The following is a 26,708-nucleotide window of genomic DNA, read 5'->3' as shown; positions in this document are numbered from 1 at the left end:
CAGCAACAGTGCACATTGACAGTGGTCGTGGGCAAAGTGGTTTTGACATTGCACTGTATGCTTTGGACATACAGTATTCAATACGATTTCAGTTTCTATTTGAAGTCTATTTTATTATCCATTAAATTCTTTAGATCACTTGGTAGGTGAACAAAATTTTTATGTATGAATACCTGACTCTTTTTGGCCACACTAAGGCTGATTGATGAATAGTGGAAGTCATTTCTTCTACTAGTATTATCTTAATGAATGTTGTTGTTATTTTCAAACTGTGATTAATTATTTACAACGAACTTTGTAAGAAATTAAATTGACTTAGGCTGTTGTCAGTATGCTGATTACTGACAACGAACTTTGTAAGATATTAAATTTACTGTTAGGCTGTTGTCAGTATGCCCAACTATTTAAAGAGCTGTCTGCAAGAGGTTCTAGAATGGACACCACATATCACCCTTATTGCATGTTTGTGTGCAATGAACACTTCTTTCCTCAATGTCAATTTACCCCATACATGAAGTTATGAGATGTTAGTAAGCAAAAACAAGAAAAGTGAGTTCACTTTTTGACATATTTATCTCCAAAATCTTACATTATCTGTAGTCCAGTAATTGTAGAGCTTAGACATTGAATAAGGTATGTAACATATGACTTCCATTTTAGGATCTCATCAGTATAAGCTAAGAATTTAGAAGAATAATGCCCAATTATGCAGGGCTTGTGTTATGTAGGAGGCCAGCTTGAATTTCATACCTTGTAACAGATTTAGTGCCAATCCTTAGCTGGTGCTGTTTCTAAATTCATACTTTTTTTGAAGTTTTGTGTTAATAAAAGGTAGTTGATGAGTTTTAAACTGTTCCAAGAATGAACAGCTGGCCATAAGGGGCTACATAAAAAAAAAAGGTTGTTGAGTCATGTAGAGCCATTCACCAGATATCATAATTGTGTGTAAGTGCTTTTATCTAGTTCTTCATAGCTGATGTTCACTTTTTATCCTTTTCCTTACTTAATTAATTAATCTCTCCCTTTGTCAGTAGCTGACAAAATTCATTACTGCCACTCCTTTTACTATAGTTTATTCATAGACTGTCTCTTCAGAATTGAATATCCTTCCACTTTACAGTAAAAGCAAGCAGTCAGCTACATATAGTTAGTTTTCAACACTACTAGACATGGATCTGTTTGCAGTTTGCTATGCCCTTGTCTTCTCTAGCCTAATAACTGGCCTATCTAATCAGTTGTGAGGAGATCCTCTGCTTAACATGAAATGTGAACCAACAATAGTGGAATGTTTTAATTCCGGCACATTCTACTTGGTCTCCAAATAAATGTGGTTAGAGTGAATGCTTTGTTTTAATATTTTGTTTTATGTTACTGGTCCTATTCGTTACATAAGTAGCTTGTGCATCAAATATTGGACAAATTAATTTATACACAAGGTAGATGCACAAATAGAGCTAAAGGTGAGTTATTGACACATGCAATGAGTTACTCATAATTATATTTTTATGAATCCATGTTTAACAGTGCCTACTTTGGATTTTGCTTGTAACTTCAAAGAAATTTTAATCTAAACATCTGACATACGCGCACATTCTTACTTGTTAGTATTAATACCCATGCACTGTAATATTATACGTCATGTCAAGTAAAGTAACATGGTACATGGTGTCATATCCTGTAACATGACACACACCATAATGTTAACCAGTGTATCATTTGTCTTATGGTGCAATACAACAAAATGTGTCATTAAAGTTTAGGATGCATACATCCCCTCTCTGAGGGACACTTCCTATTACAGATGCACCCCCACATTTGGATACTTCCTATCGTAGGTGCCTACCACTCTTTAGAAGCACATAAGTTTATGTCCATTTGTTCTTACATCCCTACCATACCATGTAATGGGGTGGGTTTGGGAAAGAAATGGTCATATAGGGGAAAAATCAACCCTCCCCACCCAGGAATAAAAAAAGTTTTAGCACCCCCCCCCCCCCCCCCCCCCCTCCCAAGAACAATTTCACCTCCATAAAAACTCTTTCGGCTACTGTGTGTATGCTCTTCAGCCATATGGCATTATATGTTGTCTACTATAGCTTCTGGAATTTGGGTGCAGGACCAGGGACTATAGTCTGTCGGGGCGTATACGTCCCGGGACAACCAGGAGATCCGGGAAAAACCAGGGAATTTTTTTAGAATTCCGGGAATTTTTCGTTGTAATTTTGACTGGTAAGAATCGATACTCTTACAAAGGTTATTACTGCAACGCGCTATTGCAGAATAATACTGCAACAATAAAAGGTGAACGATAAAAAAACGAAAATAAAACATTAATTGTAAAGGAAATGTGCCATATACAACAAAACACAGTGCTCATGCAGGCGTTTGCCAACAGCAAATTGTGTCAAAGGCTTTACGAAGACTATGCAATGCTTCATAACAAATTGCCTCCGATGAGCGTGACGTCACAACTGTATACATTAGATTCGTTTTAGCAGCGGGCTCCTGCGCATGCGCAGTTGAGTGGCGTATGCGTAGTACCTTCTCCCGCTTCTGGCTACAGAAATGTGGCTGTTGGCTGTGTAAACAGTCGCAACAAGCTGCTAGATGCAACCGGGAAACATTTTACTGCCGCGCCCAAGCTGCCAGATTCACGCATGCACAGCAGGCCCGAATCTATGAGGAAGAGAGAGGGGTCCCAAATTTATATTCTTGAGGAGGAAAAACCTTGTTCACAAAGCGCCTAGCATCCAGCGCACGTTGGTCTATCGATTACTCATATGATTTTGAAACTCATCCCTGTTAGTTTTCGGACACACTCTGTGAGTTGATTTCCGAGTGAGTCATAAGTTGATTTTTGAAGTCGTGCATAGTGTACGTGACGTCTCTGCCAGGGGAATCCTCGTTGCATCTATAAATAAACTTTCCTGCAGGCAAAAGGAGACCGGGCTATACGAGCTGAGCGGAGTAAAGCCGAATGAGTGAACGCAATCGCTGTCTGTTATGTTCTTGATTGGGTTTGCGAATGATCAGCGTTGTTGTACGTACTACGGAATTCCATAGAATCAGACTTCCAGAGTGGAAATAAATGACTAACAGGAATAACAGGTAAGAAAGATTACGTGTTATCTTCTCTGTGTATTCATGAAAATGAAACTGTCAGGAAATTTTTGGCCACATCGCTACACTAGTAAGGGCCAGTTGTCCAGTCCCCGTCTAGCAACCGCTGAAGTTCTATTCTGGAAGTAGCGCGGAAAATGGTTTGTACGAACATAACACCTAACCGGAGAATAATGAGAGATAACTAAACCGATGATTCTGGCAGGGTTAGTGAAGTTAACCGGTGAATAAGTTTTGACAAATGCTAGCATAGTTCCAGAATTAGTCATGACAAGATTGATTGATAGAACGAGGAAGGAAAAGAAACGGGGACATCAAACAAATTAGGAAGACTATGACGACCCCAGATTTATATAAAAATCTCGTGCTACTGCTTTTCGATCTCATGCTCGAGAAACAGGAGCGTATGAATGAAATGTGGAACTATTTCCTAACAAAGCTTTTTGCTTGGTGTAGGCCTAATAGGCAGTTTATGTTGGTCTTCCTGAATTATATTCTGTCGTGTTATAAAAATGACCTTTTGTACCAAAACAGTCTCGTTTATTAGGTGTGTGTTACAAGCGTTAGAAAGGCCTATTTTATTTTATCTAGCAGACAGTGACAAAATAGCCGTAATCAGATCGAGAAACCACACCAGTCTTGGGTACTATTTGTATTAATAGCTTACGCAGTATTAGACAACAATATTGCGATTTTTCATGTAGCAAAACGTTTCACGAACTTTGGGGTAATAGATTCTTTCGCAGAAAGAAAGCGCTTCATGTAAAGCTGTAGAAGAGTAGAGAAAAAATAATGCTAGGAACTAACGATTGAAGAACTGTTTACTGTCTTGTTCGTCTCTTGTCGTTACTGGTTTTATGTATCCCATATTTAATTGTATGTCACCCACAACAGAAAGTTATTAGCTAACAGGCAATACAGAGTGCAAATTTTCTGAAGAGTTCTGGTTCTCACGATTACAAATAATCCCATCCAGTATTAATTGCGAGATATTTTTTTAAGGTCAGGCTGTCAAACCGTCCGACTTGGAGGGAGAGGCACCATAGGACATTTCAACTTCCACTGTCCTGAATATAGTTTGATGGCATCCAGTAAAAGATGTACACTTTACAATTCCACGGAGCGAAATACAGTGACGTGCGATAGAAGAATGCTATGGGGGTGGCACTGCACTCTGGCACACTTAATCTTAAATAACATTTCTTACATTTCCTCTAACATCTATGTTTTATGTATCAGACTCTTCAAATAGATGTGCGTACAAAATGAACATTTTTGAAAATTCAATTTTTTTTAAATTTTTTGGCTTCGTATCTCAAACGCTCAAGGGAAGAGGCTGGGAGGAGGGGCGCCATTATCGTAGTATTTCCCCGGTTCGGAATTATTGTAGATCCGTGGCTGATGCGCAGAGCAGTCTGAGTTGTAGTGGGGAAGTGTGTAGTCTCCACGTGACCCGTGTTTACACTTTAGTAAGTTTGCTGTTTCCTCTTAGTTTACTGCTCTCACATCAAATGAAAACAAAACGGATTTCTGTGGCTGGGAGATATCAAGTGAATTAAGACATTCACATAATCATGGAAGGCTAATATACGTTATTAGTTTCAGATTTTATTTTATTTCCACATTTCTGACAGTCATGCATTAATCGCCTTGTAGAACAATGAAGTTCTTTTTGTTGGTTTGATAAAGAAATTTGGTTTTTATTAATCTTTTACGCTGAGACAGTCAATGTGTTTGAAACAAAGTGTTTAGTTCCACACTGTTGGCTGATTTAAATAGCTCGCTGCATTTCAAGTGCACGTTTTCATCTTCTAGCACGTATGGCATTATGCCATAATATAGAATCAAAAATGAGTTAATACAGTAGAGGTACTCCAAGAAAATAACACCCCGGAACCCACACTGAAAACTTTATCAGGTCGAGGCCTACTTCATTGGACATCTGTACCTATGAATGTGCTCTTTAAGTATGCACTTTATCTGTGCCATTTTAGTACTACTCACGAAATTCCGATGTTCTTGGAGTATACTCTTACGTCTTTTCTTTTATGACATAATGTAAGATCTTTTAATGTTTTACACGTACGAACATACGGGCTTCCTGCGTCACAGTAGCTGCCAAAGCGCGGCGGCGCCTGTCATCTCTGACGACTACTGAAACAAACCTATTTCTAACAGGTCACGGGAAAATATTGCGAATAGTGGTTTGAAAAAAAAAAAGAGTTATTTTCAAAGTAAATTTCCTTATACGCAAGTTGAACTATGTGCGACAATGTACGATGAACTTCTTAAATCACAGAGCATTTGATGACGACCCATTTAGAAATATTTTTTGCCCAGACATTCATGTCGTTATCATGAGCAAATTGATGCAGTGCTACAGGAAGCTCTCTCTTCTGCGGTAGCTAATTTATTTGTGGAAAACTTTCAGGGCAAGTCACTGGGCTCAGCTAAAAATTTTACTGGCACATTTGTGTGATATATCCTAAAGAGCAACACGCGCAAAAAAGATCAACATTACATGTGAAAGCTCAGCTTCTTTTGCAGCTTATTAACCTTTAGAGACCAATATTGTGTGTGAAAGCTTTGCTTTTCTTGTAGCAACACAACGTATATTAATTAAAAACATTACCTTTCCAGTTTGTGTATCCGCGCTACTTAACAGTGATGGTACTATTAACTGACACCACTTGTCCTGTAGTCCGAATATCCGCTGTTATCGGGTGGGGGATCACGTGACATAAGCTATGACTGGCTTACAAAAACGCATCGCAATCTCGATTACAATGGTTCGGAAAGTAACATGCGGTGTTTGGTGGAATTCGAATTTATACCTTCTTAATACAAAAATATGCAGCGTACATGTTGCTGCACATCAAAAATCTTTCCAAAAAGGGATTTTCTTCCCTGAGTTTCGTTTTCGAAAGTGCGGGGAAATTCTACGCCCGTGTATAAAAACGTAACCATTCAAAGGATCGATAAATTTTACAGGTCCGAGGGAAAATATACTGTTACTTAATAACACGAAAAAACTGTGTTTTCAATCCGGGAGAAATTGTATTATTTTCCTGCTCCTCGTATACACCCTGTCTGTACGTTGCAAGATGCAGGTGTGCCAACACTTGGCAGCTAATAGGACGCACTGTACTAGGGAAGTAGTGTTGACTCATGAAAAGGTGTGAATATGTTTAGATGTTTTTATTTAAGTGTCTTTGAAGGTGCTAGATAAGTCGAAAAGCTAGTTCCCATCTTTTACATCCCTAACTCCGTCCAGGACATATTCACCTTTTCTTGCACTGTGATAGGAGCTTTCATTGTAGTTTCCAATTTTTACTCTGCCGTAATTTTGACATTAGACTGCCATAGCTTGGTAACAGATGTAGATTTTTGTTGGATCGGGTGATGGCTGATCTGATATAGGACTTTCTACTGTTCTTTGAACTGTGTTGCTTGGGTTGGGCATTGTTAGTCTGGCTCCTCTACAGTTACCCAACTGGTATGATTGAACCTGTCCAGTATAGCCTATTGAGTACTCGGAGCACATAAGCAAGCCTCACCATCACGTCCAGATCGCATAACTGCGGGAGGCCTTTTTCTAAATTTTTTAGTTTGTTTTTCATAATTTTTATTTTTATTATTTTCCTCTTTTATTTCATATTTTTTAATTTTATTTTTTATTGTTTTTTAATTTTTTGTTTTAATTTAATTTGTTTTATAGTTACACAAATCTTCATTCATTTATGCATATGAAAAATAATCATAAATACTTAATGCCATATGCAAAATAACAGTAAACATGAATATGGTATTTGATCAAATATTAAATATAATGTGAAGATTATGGTAAAAATATGTCAACTGTTTCTCTATCACCTGGATAAACTTATGGTACGAGCATATTACTTAGAGAACTTCCTTAAAAGCTTGCTATACTGCAAGCTGAATGATTCCCACAACAAGTAATAAACTACTGAAAAGCATACCTTTAATTATTATCTCTTGTCTTAAAAGTCTTGCCATTGATTATTTAAATTGTGCACTAATAAAAATTGAAAATTAAGAAACTGCCACTAGAAAACCTCTTGTGCATAATTTTGGCACAGACATTTTGTTGCAAAAACAAGTCAGAATTAAGTATGAATATGGTTGGCTGAAATAAAGAGAGAAACTACAAAACAAGGTGTGCACAATAAAATATGACTCAACTTCTCAGTGCTCTACAAAAATTGAACTAAAGCTTGATTTGCCTGAAAATAGAATGTCTACAAGATAGCAAGTAGTTTTTGAAGAAAATACAGAAAACATTCTCTACTGGTTACAATTAAGGCAACTCTTTTTCTGACAATTATTTTTATAGCAAATTTCAGGTTAGTTTTTCTGCATGGGCATTGATAAAGTTGTAAATGCTTGATCAAACAGTAAATCATTTTGTACAGGGCTGGATGTAATTCTTGTTTAGTACATGCATTGTTTTGCTTGTCCAAATATTTTTCAATGATTCTAAGCCACTGGAAAATACTATCTTAAAAGTGTAAACAGTGAAGTGATACTCATCTATAATAACTAGTTTTTTAATTATATCCAAATGCAGCACTTACAGTGAATCACATTTGTACAAAGCACAATTTTGTGTGCAAACATGTGATTTTTCACACACAAAACCCAAATGATGAAAGATTTTTGTAAATGTTTCTTATGATTACTGTGTTTCTTATGATTACTGTGAGAATATATTTTTTATCATCTGTATGACTTCAAATCCTCCCAGCAAGTGCAATTCATGAAAAGCCGAATTTTATGTCCTACTTATGATAGCTAAATCATGGATCTTGGCAATGAATAAAGCTCTCACAAAACAACATTATGACAATTAATTCCATGTATATTTGCCTTCTTACAGAATTTGAACTGATTTGCAGAACTTCGAAACATAAAAGCAATGCACTTAAAACAACTCACAAAAAAAATTTCCCACATAAATCCAAACGAAGCTAGATTTTTGAAAGCAAGTTTTGCAGTTTTACTGTAAGAATGCATGTTTTTTGTTGATTTGATTCACTTTAAATCATTTCTGTGCATTCAGTTAATGTTTCATGTAAAAATGAATTTTATGTACTACATTTAGCTTGACTTTTAAGGCATTGTATCTTGGCAACGGATAAAGGCTATGGGATTTTAAAAAATTCATTTTGACTTGATCCATTTAACTACCTTCACAATGTGTTTTAACCAATTCATACAAGCATAAATTACAGATATTGATTGAAGCAGAAAGAAATGGATTAAAATATATGCTGTGGCTGGGAATTTGAACTCGGGTCTTCTTGCTTGCTAGGCAGAAAGGCTAACCATTACACCACCACAGCATGATGACTAATATTGCTGCACGAACTACCCAAGTTGAGAGCCCTCCCCAACACAAACTTCAATTCATTTCTTCTGCTTCAATCAATATCACAGATAAAGAAGAGACTTAAATGTCTCAGGGAAAAATATAATACAATTTACAGAAGTGACATGCTTTAAAAACCTCCCAGGAAAATGCGTTTTTGTACATAAAATCTAAATGAAGCAAGGTTTTTTCAAATGATTGAAGCTTATCTTAGACAAAGCTAGATATCTGGAAGCAAGTTTTCAGTTTTATCATAAGAATGCATTTTTCATTTATTTGATTTACTTGAACTATTACTGCGTATTCAGTTCTCATAAGAATGAATTTTATGTGCAACATTTAGTTTTAGTTTGAACCATTGTAGCTTGACAACGAATGAAGATCATTGGATTAAAAAAATTCACGTGCACATACAAATGGTCCAACTAGCTGAGCATTAATTTTAGCCTGGTCAAAATCTTTTGCAAAAGGAGTTGACCAGCTTGCACATTTTGGCTTTGCGGCAACTCGGGTTCGACATTTAAACCTTACTTAATATACTGTAAATAAAATAGAAAGAAACTTCCTCATGCAATGATTTAAAAAAGAAACTACAGTGTGATTGTCCTCTGCAAAACTGTTTTAGAGAAAGATGTTTAGTATTTTGCCCTTTTCTTTGTCATACCATTATAGTCACAGAGCATCTGGACAGATGACTTCAATCCATTTACTCCATGGGAAAATATATTAAAAACAAAGATTCCAAGACTTACCAAGTGGGAAAGCGCCGGTAGACAGGCACAATAAAATAACACACACACACACACACACACACACACACACACACACACACACACACAAAATTTCTAGCTGTCGCAACCAACGGTTGCTTCTTCAGGAAAGAGGGGAGGAGAGGGAAAGACGAAAGGATGTGAGTTTTAAGGGAGAGGGTAAGGAGTCATTCCAATCCCGGGAGCGGAAAGACTTACCTTAGGGGGAAAAAAGGACACACACACACACACACACACACACACACACACACACACAGACATATTTAAAGGCAAAGAGTTTGGGCAGAGATGTCAGTCGAGGCGGAAGGTTTTAAACACATCACAAATCCACAAAAATTGGAAAACTGAACTGTAAGTGGCAACTACTATACACTGGACCATATATAATTACTAAAATCCCCTGCCTGGCAGCATAGACATGAACACAGCTAAAGACAAGGACCTTTACCTGCAGAAGACTTGAGAATGTTTAGATAATGAAGAAGGGCTGTATACCCTCTAAGTTGTATGTAAGTATAATAATATTAGATTTAGGGTGCTGGAAAGTCACATTCCAGAATTTCTGTTTTTAGTTGTTAAGGAAAACTATTGTTTGTATGTTTTTTTCTTATATGTCAAATATGTAAACGATAAGATGAGCGGTTATAAGAAGGAATAATTGTACTTTGTGTCTAGAGATGACGATACTCTAAATACAACACTTCGCCTTGCACATAGCCTAGTTGTAAACAAATAAATGAACATCTTAAATGCATGATAGCGTGCAGTGGAATACACAACTCACCATGACACAAACGGTACCAGAACGACGCAGCACATGCGTATGGGGAAGCAAGCTGGGCAGCAAACTGCAAGTGTGTGTGCGCCATACAGCCACAGCTGGAAATTTTGGAGTGCTCAGAACAAACCAACCTGATGAGCTAGAGCCTCCACTAGCACGTGTAAAGCCTATTGAATAAATAGAGAAATAGAAAACTAATAGAGAGTATATACTACAACTACTACTATCTACACAATACACACACATATAAAAATAAGCTAAGGGATTATATACACAGGAAAGGGACACGAAACTATGAGATATTTATTTAAGCTACTCTGCTATAAACATTATATCCTTCTCTATCTATCTATCTATCTATCTATTTATGTATCTGTTGCTTGAGCCTTGTCCTGCAGTTACGCAGGGTCAGCCATTGTAAATCGGATTTCGCATGTTAATGGTTGAGAGGGTGGCCACATGCCCTTCCTGCCGCCATGCCATAAAGTGAGTCACTTTATGCTATAAATGAAAACAGAATCCATTATTGTATGAGTGTTATATGAAGCATGAGTAACTAAACGAAAATAAAATGTGTACTTATGTAACTGGAATCGCATAATGTAACAAAAATGAAACCTGACAAAATGTTCTAAAACCAAATGACAAGTAATGACCCTATATATATAAAGGGAAAGAATATATACAGATTATAATGTACATGAATGACGATAATGGCTTGTCGGCAAATGAATAGGATAAATGCATTTTGTAATTGTATTTGTATTTTATTATGTTACATGTTCAGTATGTGAAAAGGACACTACAGAAACTTTATGTAATGCAACTGTTTAAAAGACACTCAAAAACATATGAAACCTGGCTGCAAAGTGTTAAGTGTAAGTGTGTTAAAACAATATGTGAGTATTCGCATGGTAAACTGAAAATGCCAATACTTCATGTAACATGAATGTTCTGTGCTCAACGACATTGTAAAAGCAACAAGGACTTACCTTATTGACGAATGTCGGATGTGCAGCTGGTCTCGCCACTGAATAAATTAGAGAAACGAGGTGATACAAATTCTTCGGGCTGCTGATGTGGAAACCAGTTGTCACCGCATCGAAGATTTCACAAAGGATCACACCGCTGAAAACGAGCTTCACAGATTTGGCCAGTGAAAGCCACTGTAAACGCATGACACGGACACTCTGGCCTTGTACTAAACAGGAGTGTGAACTGTGTGACAGTAACGGATGTTGGGCTGCGCACAAATACTTCACAAACTAAACACTGTGCAGATGCCGACTGACAATAATGGGACTATATTGTTACAGCTTGCACTTTGTTAGGAGAGAAAACTTTAAAAGAAGCTGAAAGCCCATATAAATTGATAACCATTCAGGATAACTCCAGTGGCCGAAAACAAAGGCTGTGCCCATACCAGCCAGGTTTGTTAAACCATAAAAAGGAAAATAAGCTCAGGCACTGTACACCTCCATATGACATCAGTGCACAGTCGGGGGCAATTGTGTTGAATCATATTATTTTTTCGTTCTTTTCTTATTTATAAGCTATATGTTGACTGAATGAGTTATAGACACTGACAAAAGTAAATTATTGAGTTGTTTTGTGGCATGGATAACGTTTTGATACATCGTTATATATCACTACGAAACAAAGTTAGAAATAACCTCTTAAATTTATTGATGTATGTATCTTCGCCTTTTTGTTTCGGAAAGTGGTAGCATACGGACTTATGCTCGGATCTGTCATACCAGCAATGTTAAAAATGTGTATTTTAACCGTTCATTAAAAATACTTGTATTATAAAAAGTTATTAGAAAAGGAATATTTATTCACATGCTTATAAGGTAACTCCTATCTGTTCATCATTTCACTCACTGACGAGACCCTGCATCCAGAGGTTTGGTGCAAACAAGACTAATTTACGCTGTATCCGCATCTACACTGTCACAATCTAGACTAAACACAGTGGAATTAATGTGAAGGTAATGAATCAGACTTGATAGACACCTATTGAACTTGTTTAATTATACTAAAAATATTGTGCATCTTGTAACAGATTGACTATTTCAGTGGTTGCGGTGGTGCAGCAGTATGTAATGCATATTATGTTTATTGACCTTGAATGTAATAATATTAAAGGTCTGTTGATATTGGTATCAGTTAAAGTTCAACCAAGATTGTGCACAGATTCATAAAGTACCTTTGAAATTTTTCCAGTTATTCAAGCAATTATTAATCCATTTACATTTCCACACATATCTATTCAAAGCATTGCCAGTAACGATTGAGTGCACTGGTTGCACCTGGCTACAGATCGTGGCTCGTTTAGGTGTGAATGACACCTGCTGTATGAAGACAGTTAGTGTTGCTTACTGGGTGGAAACAGAGCTATCGTTTTGTAGCATCTTTCCCAGAACTGTTCATGGTCCTTTGGTATGGAGCTGAGTAGAAGGGTTAAACCAGAGGCTCTGAAGACTCTGTGATGATTTTGATTGCAGATTTCTTGACCTCCAATATTGGATGGAGAAATGTAGGACCTCTTGTTGTTGGTCAGGCATATACTACATGTGGTAGTGACTAGAGTAGTGGAGTTGGTGTGGCATTTGTGTGTGACCTTAGAATAGAAAAATCCCTCCTCAGGCCTGATTAGATGTGTTCCAATTCCAGAAGAATAACATTCATCATAGCCGATCAGAGAAATAAAATGTTAATATAGCATTAGTTAAATGCAGAAGCATCTTTTAAGAGGCCCCAATGCTAACAGTGCCCACAGAATACTAGTGTAATACTAGGAACCAAAAGCTGGATGCAACCAGATGTAACAGCAATGAAATTCTAAACTCCAACTGGAATGTGTATCACAAAATAGACTAAATGTTAGTGGTGGTGTTGTGTTTATAGCCATAAAAAATACAATAATATCTAATAAGACTGGTATAGATTCAGGATGCAAAATAATTTGGGTGAAGCCATGTTAAAGGTTGATCAAACATGGTAGCTCAGTGTGTTTGGTCAGAGGGATAGCTACCCTCTGAAATAAAAAACTGAGTCAATGGCTCGACACTGAACTTATACGAGTGGCATGGGACATCTGCCCCGAACTAACGCAATGAACAGTGTCAAACAAAATGAGATAAAAAAAACCATGATCAACGTATGCTTTCACAAACCTTTTTGAGGAAAAACTTCAAGAATGCTTTGCAAAAATTTCATAATCATATTATACTTTTAGTTGGAGATATCAATTTACCAGCTATAGGCTGGAAAACTCAAGTGATTAGAGAAATGTCTTATCGAGAAATTACCTTGAGCAATTAATCAGAGGACCGACTTGGGAAGTTAGTGTCTTAGACCTACTGGTGACAAATGGACTTGAACTTTCCAACTCATTGAGCATAGAACGGGGTATCGGTGACCATAAAGCTGTTACAGCATCAGTGAATATGTCAGTAACTAGGAATAGGAAGCAAGGTAGGAAGATCTTTCTGTTTAGCAAGAGTTACAAGAAATAGATTTCAGTTTACTTGACCTGCCAACATGAAAACTTCATCTCCAGGACTGAAAATGTTGATTATCAGTGGACAAAATTCAAGAACATTCTACTATATGTTTTAGATAGGCATGTACCAAGCAAAGTTATGAGGGATAGGAAAGACGTCTCATGACTAAACTGTTAGAAAGCTGTTACGAAGTCAGATAGCTTTACTGCAAATTTAAACATTGGAAAAGCCTCAGAGACAATCAGAAACAAAACAAAAAATCGAAATTAGTGTAAGGAGAGCCATGCATGAAGTGTTCAAGGAATTCGAAAGTAAGGTTCTATATATTGAGTTGACAGAAAATCCTAGAAAGATTTGGTCTTACATTAATTCAGTAAATGGATTGAAGTCATCTGTCCAGATGCTCTGTGACTATAATGGTATGACAAAGAAAAGGGCAAAATACTAAACATCTTTCTCTAAAACAGTTTTGCAGAGGACAATCACACTGTAATTTCTTTTTTAAATCATTGCATGAGTGACAGATTGACAGACACTGAAATAAGTGACCATGGAATAGGAAAGCAAAGGGAATACCTCAACAGAGAAAAGGCCACTGGACCTGATGGGATGCCAGTTTGACTGTACAGAGGGTATGTGAAACAACTTGCCCGTCTCCTAGCAGCAATGTACCATAGGTCTCTTGAGGAGTAAAACATTCCTATTGCTTGGAGGAAAACCACAGGTCATTTCCATTTTCAAGCAAGGTCATTGTGTAGACACACAGAACTACAGATTATGGCATTGCTGGAGAAAAGAAATCTGCTCTGTTGGAATCAACATGGGTTCTGAAAAAAATGATTGTGTGAAACCCAATTTGCTCAATTTGTCCACGAGACTAAAATGAAGTAGGAATAGGTACACATGTAGATTCTGTGTTCCTTGACTTCCAGAAGGAATTTGATGCTGCTTCACACTGCCAGCTAATGAACAAAATACAGACATGTGGAATGTCAGACCAACTGTGTGACTTGATTGAACAGTTTGTAGCATACGGAACACAACATGCCATTCTCAACGGAGAGAGGTCTTCAGTCGTGAAAGTAACCTTGGGCATGTGCTGAGGGATCTCTGTAGGAGCACTGTTTTTCTCCGTATATGTAAACAACGGAAGAATCCTGGAGATACTAAAAGGCATCAGATAGATTATATAATGGTAAGACAGAGATTTAGGAATCAGGTTTTAAATTGTAAGACATTTCCAGGGGCAGATGTGGACTCTGACCACAATATGTTGGTTATGAACTAGATTAAAAGTGATGAAACTACAAAAAGGTGCTAATTTAAGGCGATGGGACCTGGATAAACTGAAAGAACCAGAGGTTGTACAGAGTTTCAGGGAGAGCATACGGGAACAATTGACAGGAACGGGGGAAAGAAATACAGTAGAAGAAGAATGGGTAGCTCTGAGGGATGAAGTAGTGAAGGCAGCAGAAGATCAAGTAGGTAAAAAGACGAGGGCTAATAGAAATCTTTGGGTATCAGAAGAAATATTGAATTTAATTGATGAAAGGAGAAAATATAAAAATGCAGTGAATGAATCAGGCAAAAAGGAATACAAACGTCTCGAAAATGAGATCGACAGGAAGTGCAAAATGGCTAAGCAGATATGGCTAGAGGACAAATGTAAGGATGTAGAGGCTTATCTCACTAGGGGTAAGATAGATACTGCATACAGGAAAATTAAAGAGAACTTTGGAGATAAGAGAGCCACTTGTATGAATATCAAGAGCTCAGATGGAAACTCAGTTCTAAGCAAAGAAGGAAAGGTGGAAGGAGTATATAGAGGGTTGATATAAGGGCGATGTACTTGAGTACAATATTATGGAAATGGAAGAGGATGTAGATGAAGACGAAATGGGAGATAAGATACTGTGTGAAGAGTTTGACAGAGTACTGAAAGACCTGAGTCGAAACAAGGCCCCGGGAGTAGACAACATTCCATTAGAACCACTGACGGCCTTGGGAGAGCCAGTCATGACAAAACTCTACCATCTGGTGAGCAAGATGTATGAGACAGGCGAAATACCCTCAGACTTCAAGAAGAATATAATAATTCTAATCCCAAAGAAAGCAGGTGTTGACACATGTGAAAATTACCGAACTATCAGTTTAATAAGTCACAGCTGCAAAATACTAACGCGAATTCTTTACAGACGAATGGAAAAACTGGTAGAAGCGGAGCTTGGGGAAGATCAGTTTGGATTCCGCAGAAATGTTGGAACACGTGAGGCAATACTAACCTTATGACTTATCTTAGAAGAAAGATTAAGAAAAGGCAAACCTACGTATCTAGCATTTGTAGACTTAGAGAAAGCTTTTGACAATGTTAACTGGAATACTCTCTTTCAAATTCTGAAGGTGGCAGGGGTAAAATACAGGGAGCGAAAGGCTATTTACAATTTGTACAGAAACCAGTTGGCAGTTATAAGAGTCGAGGGGCATAAAAGGGAAGCAGTGGTTGGGAAGGGAGTGAGACAGGGTTGTAGCCTCTCCCGATGTTATTCAATCTGTATATTGAGCAAGCAGTAAAGGAAACAAAAGAAAAATTCGGAGTAGGTATTAAAATTCATGGAGAAGAAGTAAAAAACTTTGAGGTTCGCCGATGACATTGTAATTCTGTCAGAGGCAGCAAAGGACTTGGAAGAGCAGTAGAATGGAATGGACAGTGTCTTGAAAGGAGGATATAAGATGAACATCAACAAAAGCAAAACGAGGATAATGGAATGTAGTCAAATTAAATCGGGTGATGCTGAGGGAATTAGTTTAGAAAATGAGACACTTGAAGTAGTAAAGGAGCTTTGCTATTTGGGGAGCAATATAACTGATGATGATTGAAGTAGAGAGGATATAAAATGTAGACTGGCAATGGCAAGGAAAGCATTTCTGATGAAGAGAAATTTGTTAACATTGAGTATAGATTTAAGCATCAGGAAGTCGTTTCTGAAAGTATTTGTATGGAGTGTAGCCATGTATGGAAGTGAAACATGGACGATAAATAGTTTGGACAAGAAGAGAATAGAAGCTTTCGAAATGATGTGCTATAGATGAATGCTGAAGATTAGATGGGTAGATCACATAACTAATGAGGAGATATTGAATAGAATTGGGGAGAAGAGAAGTTTGTGGCACAACTTGACAAAAAGAAGGGACCGGTTGGTAGGACATGTTCTGAGGCATCAAGGGATCAGAAATTTAGCATTGGAGGGCAGCGTGGAGGGTAAAAATCGTAGAGGGAGACCAAGAGATGAATACACTAAGCAGATTCAGAAGGATGTAGTTTGCAGTAAGTACTGGGAGATGAAGAAGCTTGCACAGGATAGAGCAGCATGGAGAGCTGCATCAAACCAGTCTCAGGACTGAAGACCACAACAACAATACGTAAACATAGTGAATAACACTGGATGTTCCTTAAGGCGTTTTACCCGTAATACTGTTTTATACAAAGAAGTCGCGGCTGTGGAGGATTGTAGCAAAAGGCAGGAAGACCTACAGACGATTGATGCTTGGTGCAGGAAGTGGCAATTGAATCTCAAAATTAACAAACTAAATTTATTATATATATATATATATATATATATATATATATATATATATATATATATATATATATATATATATATATATATAAAGACCCATTACTGCTTGATTACATGATTGCAGAACAGACACTTTTAGCAGTTACTTCCATGAAATATTTGTGTGTGTGTGTGTGTGTGTGTGTGTGTGTGTGTGTGTGTGTGTGTGAAGTTATTTGAAGTGGAAGAACCACAAAATTAATCCTGAATAAAGCAGATGCCAGACTGAAAGTCATTGGGAAATGTAATCCATTGACAATGGAAGTATGTTACATGTTACAAAACACTCATTTGACCATACTTGAATATTATTAGTCTGGGATCATTATGAGGTAGAATGTATAGAGGAAATAGAGAAGTTGCAAAGAACAACATTGCATTTCAATGCAGGTTCAAATAGCAAGTGCAGAAGCCTCTAGATATGCTTTCCCATATCTGGTGGCAGATGCTGCAAGAGAGGCATTCTGCCTCATGGTGCGGTTTACTGTTAAAGATCTGAGATTGTGTGTTCTTGGAAGAAGAGTCAGCCAATATATTGCTTACTCATACTTACATCTCACGAAAAAGCATAGGATATAAAACTGGAGAAATCTGAGCCCACATGGAGGCTTACCAGCAGTTGTCCCTCCCATGAACAATTTGTGACTGGCACAGGAAAAGGGAGAAGTGACATGGATATGCAGAGTACCCTCAGCCACACAACATGAGGTGGCTTGTGGAATACAGATGTAGAGTTAGGTTCATATTCGTTTATTAATTTAGTTATTCATTCATTTGACGTGGTTTGAATGTGTTCATGCCTTTTCCTTCCACACACATCTGTTTTCCGAAATATGCTTTTCATGCCCAATTCATTTCAAATTTTACTATTCTTTTTCTGAACTATTGGTTTGTAATCAGGTATCAGTTTTAAGAGTGTCATGTCCGCTACTTCTATGTGCCTCTGTTGACTGTGAGGTTAGAGTCCCAAGTCTCTAACCCATACATATCTTGTGTATGTTGTCCCTTAGCTAAAAATCATATAAAATGCAATATAATAATATACCATCACAGCTGTTTTTTTTTTTTTTTTTTTTTTTTTTTTTTTAATTAATGCTACTGGTTTCAAACATTGCTCATTTTCATGCTCAAAACCAGTAGCAACAAAAAAGAGATATATTAAAGAGTAATATTACAATACATTTTATAGAACTATTGTGCTTGTGTAATTCATTCAATTAAAAGAAAAGAATTTTTTCATTAATGTAGATACATGATCAAAGAGTGTCTGTTTTGTGTTTGACTTTTTTATTTTTCCAATTTTAACATTCAACATCAGAAAAAAAGAATAAGAATGTAGGTGGGATATTTTTGTAATCTAAGTTTATCAGTAACGGTTTAGAAGATGTCAAAGTAAGGTCATGGTAATACACAATATCTCCTAAATTAGTAGGCAGATTAAAATTAGATATCTATCCTTGAAGTCTATAGCTGACTGATGTCTGGTGTATTGGTGTAAGATAGTGTAAGATACACACAACAGAAAACAGTATTTAAACTGACTTTCGAGCTCTTACTCTTTCTGTAGCAAAAGTAAACACAATTGCAGAGATGCCCAAACATACACACCAGCAGCCACGGTGAGGCTGACTGTAGATTAATAGTTATTGAGAGCTGTTGCCTTTGTAGGGGGAGATGGGGGCTAGGGAAGGATGCGTGAAGTGAGGAGGAGGTAACAGGATTGCGTGAGGCAGGTGCTTCGACAGATGTCTCATTAGTTGTACGAGAAGGTGAAAGTAGTTCAGAGTATAGAAAATATAGGACAAAGAGAGAATTGGGGGGGAGGGGGGGGAGGAAAAAAAGGGAGAGACAGGGCAGACAGGGACCGTTTCCTGCAGCCTCACATTATCTTCTCCCTTCTCTGCACAACACTCCTCCCCCGTATACATTGTGTACTGCTTCCTCCTACCACTCATTTTCCTGCTTTCCACCCTCCAACCATGCAGTCTCTCTCTCTCTCTCTCTCTCTCTCTCTCTCTCTCTCTCTCTCTCTCTGTGTGTGTGTGTGTGTGTGTGTGTGTGTGTGTGTGTGTGTTTGCTAGAGAAAGAGTGAGACTATGAAAGCTAGTGTAAATAGTGTTTTATATTTTTTGTTTCTATGTGCCACTCATCAAGGCAGCTACAAGTGATAGTTTACCTTTCCTTTAGTTTACATATTATTCCTTCTCTGAATTTTCATTTTTGCTATGTGTGCAATCTAATTGCTTAAGTAACTTTTTTGTATGCCATTTCAGAAATTCCTAACAGAATGTAAACAGTGCTTTGTGAGGAATGTTTCCAGTTTAGTTTTAAATATTGGGTACATAACAATTTTATTACATATATTGTCCCCCAAAAATGATCCCGTATTGGAGCAATGACTGGAATTGGACATAGTATACCTGCAGTGCTATTGTTTTGCTTGTTATACACTCCAATATTCTTAGAGCATATCAAACATACTATGGTTTCTTGGACTAGTTATTTACACATGTGACCCAGTTTATGTCCTGCTGAAACCACAGAACCAAAATTTTCATATACTTACGTTTTCTAGAGGTTCATTTTTTAATCTTGTTTCAATAGAAATTTGGTTAGACATTGGAAGTAAATGTAAAATAACACATACAGTTTTCCCAGTATTTTTGGATGAGTTTGTGTTTGTTGGGCTGGATCCAGTGACCAATATTCTGTTGTCGTATGCAAATGAGATAGTTCTTTGGGTGCTTGTTTCAAGAAAGGTGTGCACATAAATCAAGAAGAGTAGTGGTTGTAGGACTGAGCCCTGAGGTACACCATGTATTACTGCTAATTCACTCAGAAAGAAAAGTGTTGTTTCTTGTTTTAACCAGAGTGTCAAAACTCCTACTGAAGTGATCTCTTGCGCCTGCTGTTTTTTTTAGTTATGAACACAACTAGTAGTGTGCTACAACTCATATCTGTCTTTCTGGTTTTTCAAGCAGGATTTTAAATTCCAGGATACTGGTGGTCTAGGAAAATACCTACAGCTGTTTTATGCTGATTGAGGGCTTTTGAGGTTCCCTCTGAACCTAAAAATTGCTGTGTGTATAGATTGAGACTTTTTAAAGCCATGTTGTTGTATGGTAAGAGCTGAATTCTTGTTTATGGAGTTTATGAGCCGTCGATAAAGAAGTTTTACTAGAGTTTCTTAAAACAAACTCCCCATGACACAGATTGGTAGTTTGATATTATACCAGAACAGCTTTTTTTTCTATCAGTGATGAAACTTTTGCTGTTTTCAGAATGGCTGGAAAGAGAGATTGAAAATTTTTTACTATGGTGAACGCATACAATTTCAAATGCTTGTAGCTGCTTTCTACAAAATATGACCCCTATTTAAGCGGAGTGTGAAAGTAAGCATAATAAGCACCCATTACCAATTTTTCATTACTACAGGGTTACAGATAGACAGCAAATCACAGTTTTTGCTTTATTTTGTTTTCAAATAGTCTATATATCATTCTGGTTTTAACATCTTGGTGCGCATAAGCTTAAGACTTTATCTTCTCTACTGTTGCTGTTTGGTTGATCATTGTTAGAAATAAATGAGATCTCTGTTTTGTACGTTGGTGAATTTTTATGTATGTATTGAGGGGGGGAGGATGTTATTTTCCACTGTGCCCAGTTGTGCAGTTGATTTGTGGCAGTGTTAATTTTTCCTTGCTTTATATAAACATCTGAGTTTTAAGATCACAGATCATTAACATATGAAATGAAGTGGAGGTGCATCATCACTTACCCTTGAGGTACACCACATTTAATTAGGTAACACCTAACACACAGATTTAGTTTTAAGTTTCCTACTTAGTGATTAGGTTATTTAATGCATACTGCTTGTTTATGATTACTTAGATAAGAACTGATTTATGTATTACAGCTGGTGACCTGAGCAGTTATCATTACAGCAAAGAAAACCCTGCTGCACTTTGCTGCCTGCTTGTAGATTCTGGTTATAGTTTTACCCATGTTGTACCTTACATAAAGGGTAAAAAACTGAAGCAGGGTATAAGAAGAATTGATGTGGGTGGAAAAGTATTGACAAATCATTTGAAGGAAATAATTTCTTACAGGTAAGTAAATACAGAATGTGGTTTTTATTTCCATGCAAGGCCTTATTTCTGACTTGTTATTATCCCTTTGCTTATTATTTCAACAGACAGCTTCATGTTATGGATGAGACTTATGTTGTGAATCAAGTTAAAGAGGATTCATGTTTTGTTTCACAAAATTTTTATAAAGATATGGAAATAGCAAGCAAAAGAGGTCCAGAGAACACAATAATTCGTGACTATGTGCTTCCTGATTACACAACATTACGAAGAGGTTACTTGAAGCCCCCAAGTGAAAATCTCGATGACGGAGAGCAGGTACGCAGAAACATTTTGATGGTATTTGTTTTACAAGAGGGGAAATTACTTAGAATTTATTTCTAATTACCTTTATGTTTGTATATAGGATGTTCATTTTAACTGAAGACATTGAAATATCTTGAAAACTAAACATTGGATCAAAAAAAGTTATAATTCCAATTTGTTTGTCTTGAAGGGGGGCCATCCAATGATACCACACTCGACCCCCACTCCAACCTGTGCATTTTTTATAACACATAATGATTCTACACAAAATGTGTGTACGTTTTGTCTGAAGCATTTTCTTCGTTTCACCACGGATGGCACTGTTATCAAAGGAATAGAAATTGGTACACAATTGTAATTTATGACATGCTTCTCAATGGCCTTTGAATTTCCAAGGGCACATGGAACCCACCTCCATGCTGTGAGGGTGGAACAGGTCAGTATTTCATAACTTGTAATTGGAAACCCCATTCACAACATTATTTTCCTCCAACATATTGAGCAGGAGATGACTCAACGTGCTACTGTGGTTATGACTTGAGACAAACACTACTCTTCTTTTCCATTTAGAGTAAGTGCTCAAACGTAGTACCACCAACCTAAATACACTTTGTGTTCTCCCCTCCCGTCCCTATCCTTGCTACTCCTTCCCCACTGCCCCCTTGTACCCCTTTCTCGGTTTTCTGATATCGACTTGGTTATCCACCTGATTTCCTGTATTCTTTGCAGTTTTGCTTCCCTTGCCTTTTCTCTTTCATCATTTTTGGTACTTTTTGGGATTTGACATCTGCTTCTAAATATTCTGTCTGTAGTGTGAGCCATTTGGCGAAGAACTCCCTTCCTGATATCTTCAGTGTGGATTCCTCTCCTCCCTTCCTTCCCCACTTTCTTCCCTGCCATAGCCCTCTTCTGCCCCACTAGGTCACTAGCACATGCAGCCAGTTCATGTTGTGGGGCTGTTATGTACCCATTTGGGTTACCCCCTGACAACACAAGGATCGCACTTCTGGTACCTGAACTGTTGTCTCCCCATGTATTCTTAGAAGTTGTTACTTGTCATTCTGGAGCATTGAATTCCCAGCAACAGCTGCTGTGCCACATGGCTTTTGCTGTGGCCGGGTGGCACCCATGGTGTGAGCCCCTGACTGGAGTGAGTGGTATCAGGGCGGATGCTTTGCACATGAAGCATGTCTAGCTCAAAAAAACTGGTCATTCTCCTATGGCCATCTCTTCGGGTGGTAACAGATCATTGAACTCTGCTTCTTATGACCTACAGCCTTCCCTTCCTTGGTTACACCCTGGAAGGAGGTCCAGGTTCACCAGCTTGGAGTTAAGCACTTCCCTGCCACCTGGTCTGTACTAGGGCAGATTGGGACACATTCACTTCCACGAAGTCGCTATTTTTTGTGTAAAATATGAAAGACAAGTTCAGTGGAGGGGAGTTGCTCAGTAAGATGCAATCGGATTTCCTGCTGATCAATGCTGCTTGTGCGGCCCAGTCTGCAGCTCTTTATGCTTATGATCATCTTGGTTATGCCCCAGTGTCTATTGCACATCACCAATCCCTGAATCTGGTCCAGGGAGTCATTTTTTACTGGAACTTCATCACTCAAACTGATGAGGAACTTCCCATTGGGTGTTCATTTTGTTCGATGTGTGCAGAAAAGTCGTAAGAAAAACCATGCCAATACCAGTGCCTTTATTCTGGCTTTTGAGGGAGATACCCTCCCAGGTAAAGGTTATGTATTATTGGCGTGACGTGAAGCCGTACATCGCACCATCCATGAGGTGCTTTCACTGCCAGCATTTCGGGCAAATGTCTTCCCGATGTATGGCGGACCCTCCGTGTGGTGACTGTGGTCACCCATTGCATGAGGGGAGCCTCTGTGTTCCACTACTAATGGGTGTAAATCGTCACAATCACCAGATTACAAGAATATAAGTCCTTGGATCATCTATTTTTCACTGACAGACTCCACGTCATGATTTGTACTTTTGACTCTGTTACATCCTTTCACCTCCCCCCATGAACCAAGGACCTTGCCGTTGGTGGGGAGGCTTGCGTGCCTCAGCGATACAGATGGCCGTACCGTAGGTGCAACCACAACGGAGGGGTATGTGTTGAGAGGCCAGACAAACGTGTGGTTCCTGAAGAGGGGCAGCAGCCTTTTCAGTAGTTGCAGGGGCAACAGTCTGGATGATTGACTGATCTGGCCTTGCAACATTAACCAAAACGGCCTTGCTGTGCTGGTACTGCGAACGGCTGAAAGCAAGGGGAAACTACAGCCGTAATTTTTCCCGAGGACATGCAGCTTTACTGTATGATTAAATGATGATGGCATCCTCTTGGGTAAAATATTCCGGAGGTAAAATAGTCCCCCATTCGGATCTCCGGGCGGGGACTACTCAGGAGGATGTCGTTATCAGGAGAAAGAAAACTGGCGTTCTACGGATCGGAGCGTGGAATGTCAGATCCCTTAATCGGGCAGGTAGGTTAGAAAATTTAAAAAGGGAAATGGATAGGTTAAAGTTAGATATAGTGGGAATTAGTGAAGTTCGGTGGCAGGAGGAACAAGACTTCTGGACAGGTGACTACAGGGTTATAAACACAAAATCAAATAGGGGTAATGCAGGAGTAGGTTTAATAATGAATAGGAAAATAGGAATGCGGGTAAGCTACTACAAACAGCATAGTGAACGCATTATTGTGGCCAAGATAGATACGAAGCCCACACCTACTACAGTAGTACAAGTTTATATGCCAACTAGCTCTGCAGATGATGAAGAAATTGAAGAAATGTACAATGAAATAAAAGAAATCATTCAGATAGTGAAGGGAGACGAAAATTTAATAGTAATGGGTGACTGGAATTCGAGTGTAGGAAAAGGGAGAGAAGGAAACATAGTAGGTGAATATGGATTGGGGCTAAGAAATGAAAGAGGAAGCCGCCTAGTAGAATTTTGCACAGAGCATAACTTAATAATAGCTAACACTTGGTTTAAGAATCATGAAAGAAGATTGTATACGTGGAAGAACCCTGGAGATACTAAAAGGTATCAGATAGATTATATAATGGTAAGACAGAGATTTAGGAACCAGGTTTTAAGTTGTAAGACATTTCCAGGGGCATATGTGGACTCTGACCACAATCTATTGGTTATGACCTGTAGAGTAAAACTGAAGAAACTGCAAAAATGTGGGAAATTAAGGAGATGGGACCTGGATAAACTGAAAGAACCAGAGGTTGTACAGAGTTTCAGAGAGAGCATAAGGGAACAATTGACAGGAATAGGGGAAAGAAATACAGTAGAAGAAGAATGGGTAGCTCTGAGGGATGTAGTAGTGAAGGCAGCAGAGGATAAAGTAGGTACAAAGACGAGGGCTGCTAGAAATCCTTGGGTAACAGAAGAAATATTGAATTTAATTGATGAAAGGAGAAAATATAAAAATGCAGTAAATGAAGCAGGCAAAAAGGAATACAAACGTCTCAAAAATGAGATCGACAGGAAGTGCAAAATGGCTAAACAGGGATGGCTAGAGGACAAATGTAAGGATGTAGAAGCTTATCTCACTAGGGGTAAGATAGATACTGCCTACAGGAAAATTAAAGAGACCTTTGGAGAGAAGAGAACCACGTGTATGAATATCAAGAGCTCAGATGGCAGCCCAGTTCTAAGCAAGGAAGGGAAGGCAGAAAGGTGGAAGGAGTATATAGAAGGTTTATACAAGGGCGATGTACTTGAGGACAATATTATGGAAATAGAAGAGGATGTAGATGAAGACGAAATGGGAGATACGATACTGCGTGAAGAGTTTGACAGAGCACTGAAAGACCTGAGTCGAAACAAGGCCCCCGGAGTAGACAACATTCCATTAGAACTACTGACGGCCTTGGGAGAGCCAGTCATGACAAAACTCTACCAGCTGGTGAGCAAGATGTATGAGACAGGCGAAATACCCTCAGACTTCAAGAAGAATATAATAATTCCAATCCCAAAGAAAGCAGGTGCTGACAGATGTGAAAATTACCGAACTATCAGTTTAATAAGCCACGGCTGCAAAATACTAACGCGAATTCTTTACAGACGAATGGAAAAACTGGTAGATGCGGACCTCGGGGAGGATCAGTTTGGATTCCGTCGAAATGTTGGAACACGTGAGGCAATACTGACCTTACGACTTATCTTAGAAGAAAGATTAAGAAAAGGCAAACCTACGTTTCTAGCATTTGTAGACTTAGAGAAAGCTTTTGACAATGTTGACTGGAATCCTCTTTTTCAAATTCTAAAGGTGGCAGGGGTAAAATACAGGGAGCGAAAGGCTATTTATAATTTGTACAGAAACCAGATGGCAGTAATAAGAGTCGAGGGGCATGAAAGGGAAGCAGTGGTTGGGAAAGGAGTGAGACAGGGTTGTAGCCTCTCCCCGATGTTATTCAATCTGTATATTGAGCAAGCAGTAAAGGAAACAAAAGAAAAATTCGGAGTAGGTATTAAAATTCATGGAGACGAAGTAAAAACTTTGAGGTTCGCCGATGACATTGTAATTCTGTCAGAGACGACAAAGGACTTGGAAGAGCAGTTGAACGGAATGGACAGTGTCTTGAAAGGAGGATATAAGATGAACATTAACAAAAGCAAAACGAGGATAATGGAATGTAGTCAAATTAAATCGGGTGATGCTGAGGGAATTAGATTAGGAAATGAGACACTTAAAGTAGTAAAGGAGTTTTGCTATTTAGGAAGTAAAATAACTGATGATGGTCGAAGTAGAGAGGATATAAAATGTAGACTGGCAATGGCAAGGAAAGCGTTTCTGAAGAAGAGAAATTTGTTAACATCGAATATAGATTTATGTATCAGGAAGTCGTTTCTGAAAGTATTTGTTTGGAGTGTAGCCATGTATGGAAGTGAAACATGGACGATAACTAGTTTGGACAAGAAGAGAATAGAAGCTTTCGAAATGTGGTGCTACAGAAGAATGCTGAAGATTAGATGGGTAGATCGCATAACTAATGAGGAAGTATTGAATAGGATTGGGGAGAAGAGAAGTTTGTGGCACAACTTGACCAGAAGAAGGGATCGGTTGGTAGGACATGTTCTGAGGCATCAAGGGATCACAAAT

General features: G+C 38.2%; 1 protein-coding gene across 1 annotated transcript in view; it reads left to right on the top strand.

Annotated features, from left to right (window-relative positions):
- Positions 1–26,708, top strand: part of LOC126267373 (actin-related protein 6) — a 103,032-nt gene that overhangs the window by 32,619 nt on the left and 43,705 nt on the right. The window contains exons 4-5 of the mRNA XM_049972554.1: positions 21,106–21,298; positions 21,385–21,595. Coding sequence (XP_049828511.1) covers positions 21,106–21,298; positions 21,385–21,595 — 404 coding nt within the window. The remainder of the gene's footprint in view (positions 1–21,105; positions 21,299–21,384; positions 21,596–26,708) is intronic.

Source organism: Schistocerca gregaria, chromosome 4 (assembly GCF_023897955.1).
Source record: "Schistocerca gregaria isolate iqSchGreg1 chromosome 4, iqSchGreg1.2, whole genome shotgun sequence".
Lineage (NCBI taxonomy): Eukaryota > Metazoa > Arthropoda > Insecta > Orthoptera > Acrididae > Schistocerca > Schistocerca gregaria.
This window is presented reverse-complemented; position numbering and strand designations above follow the sequence as displayed.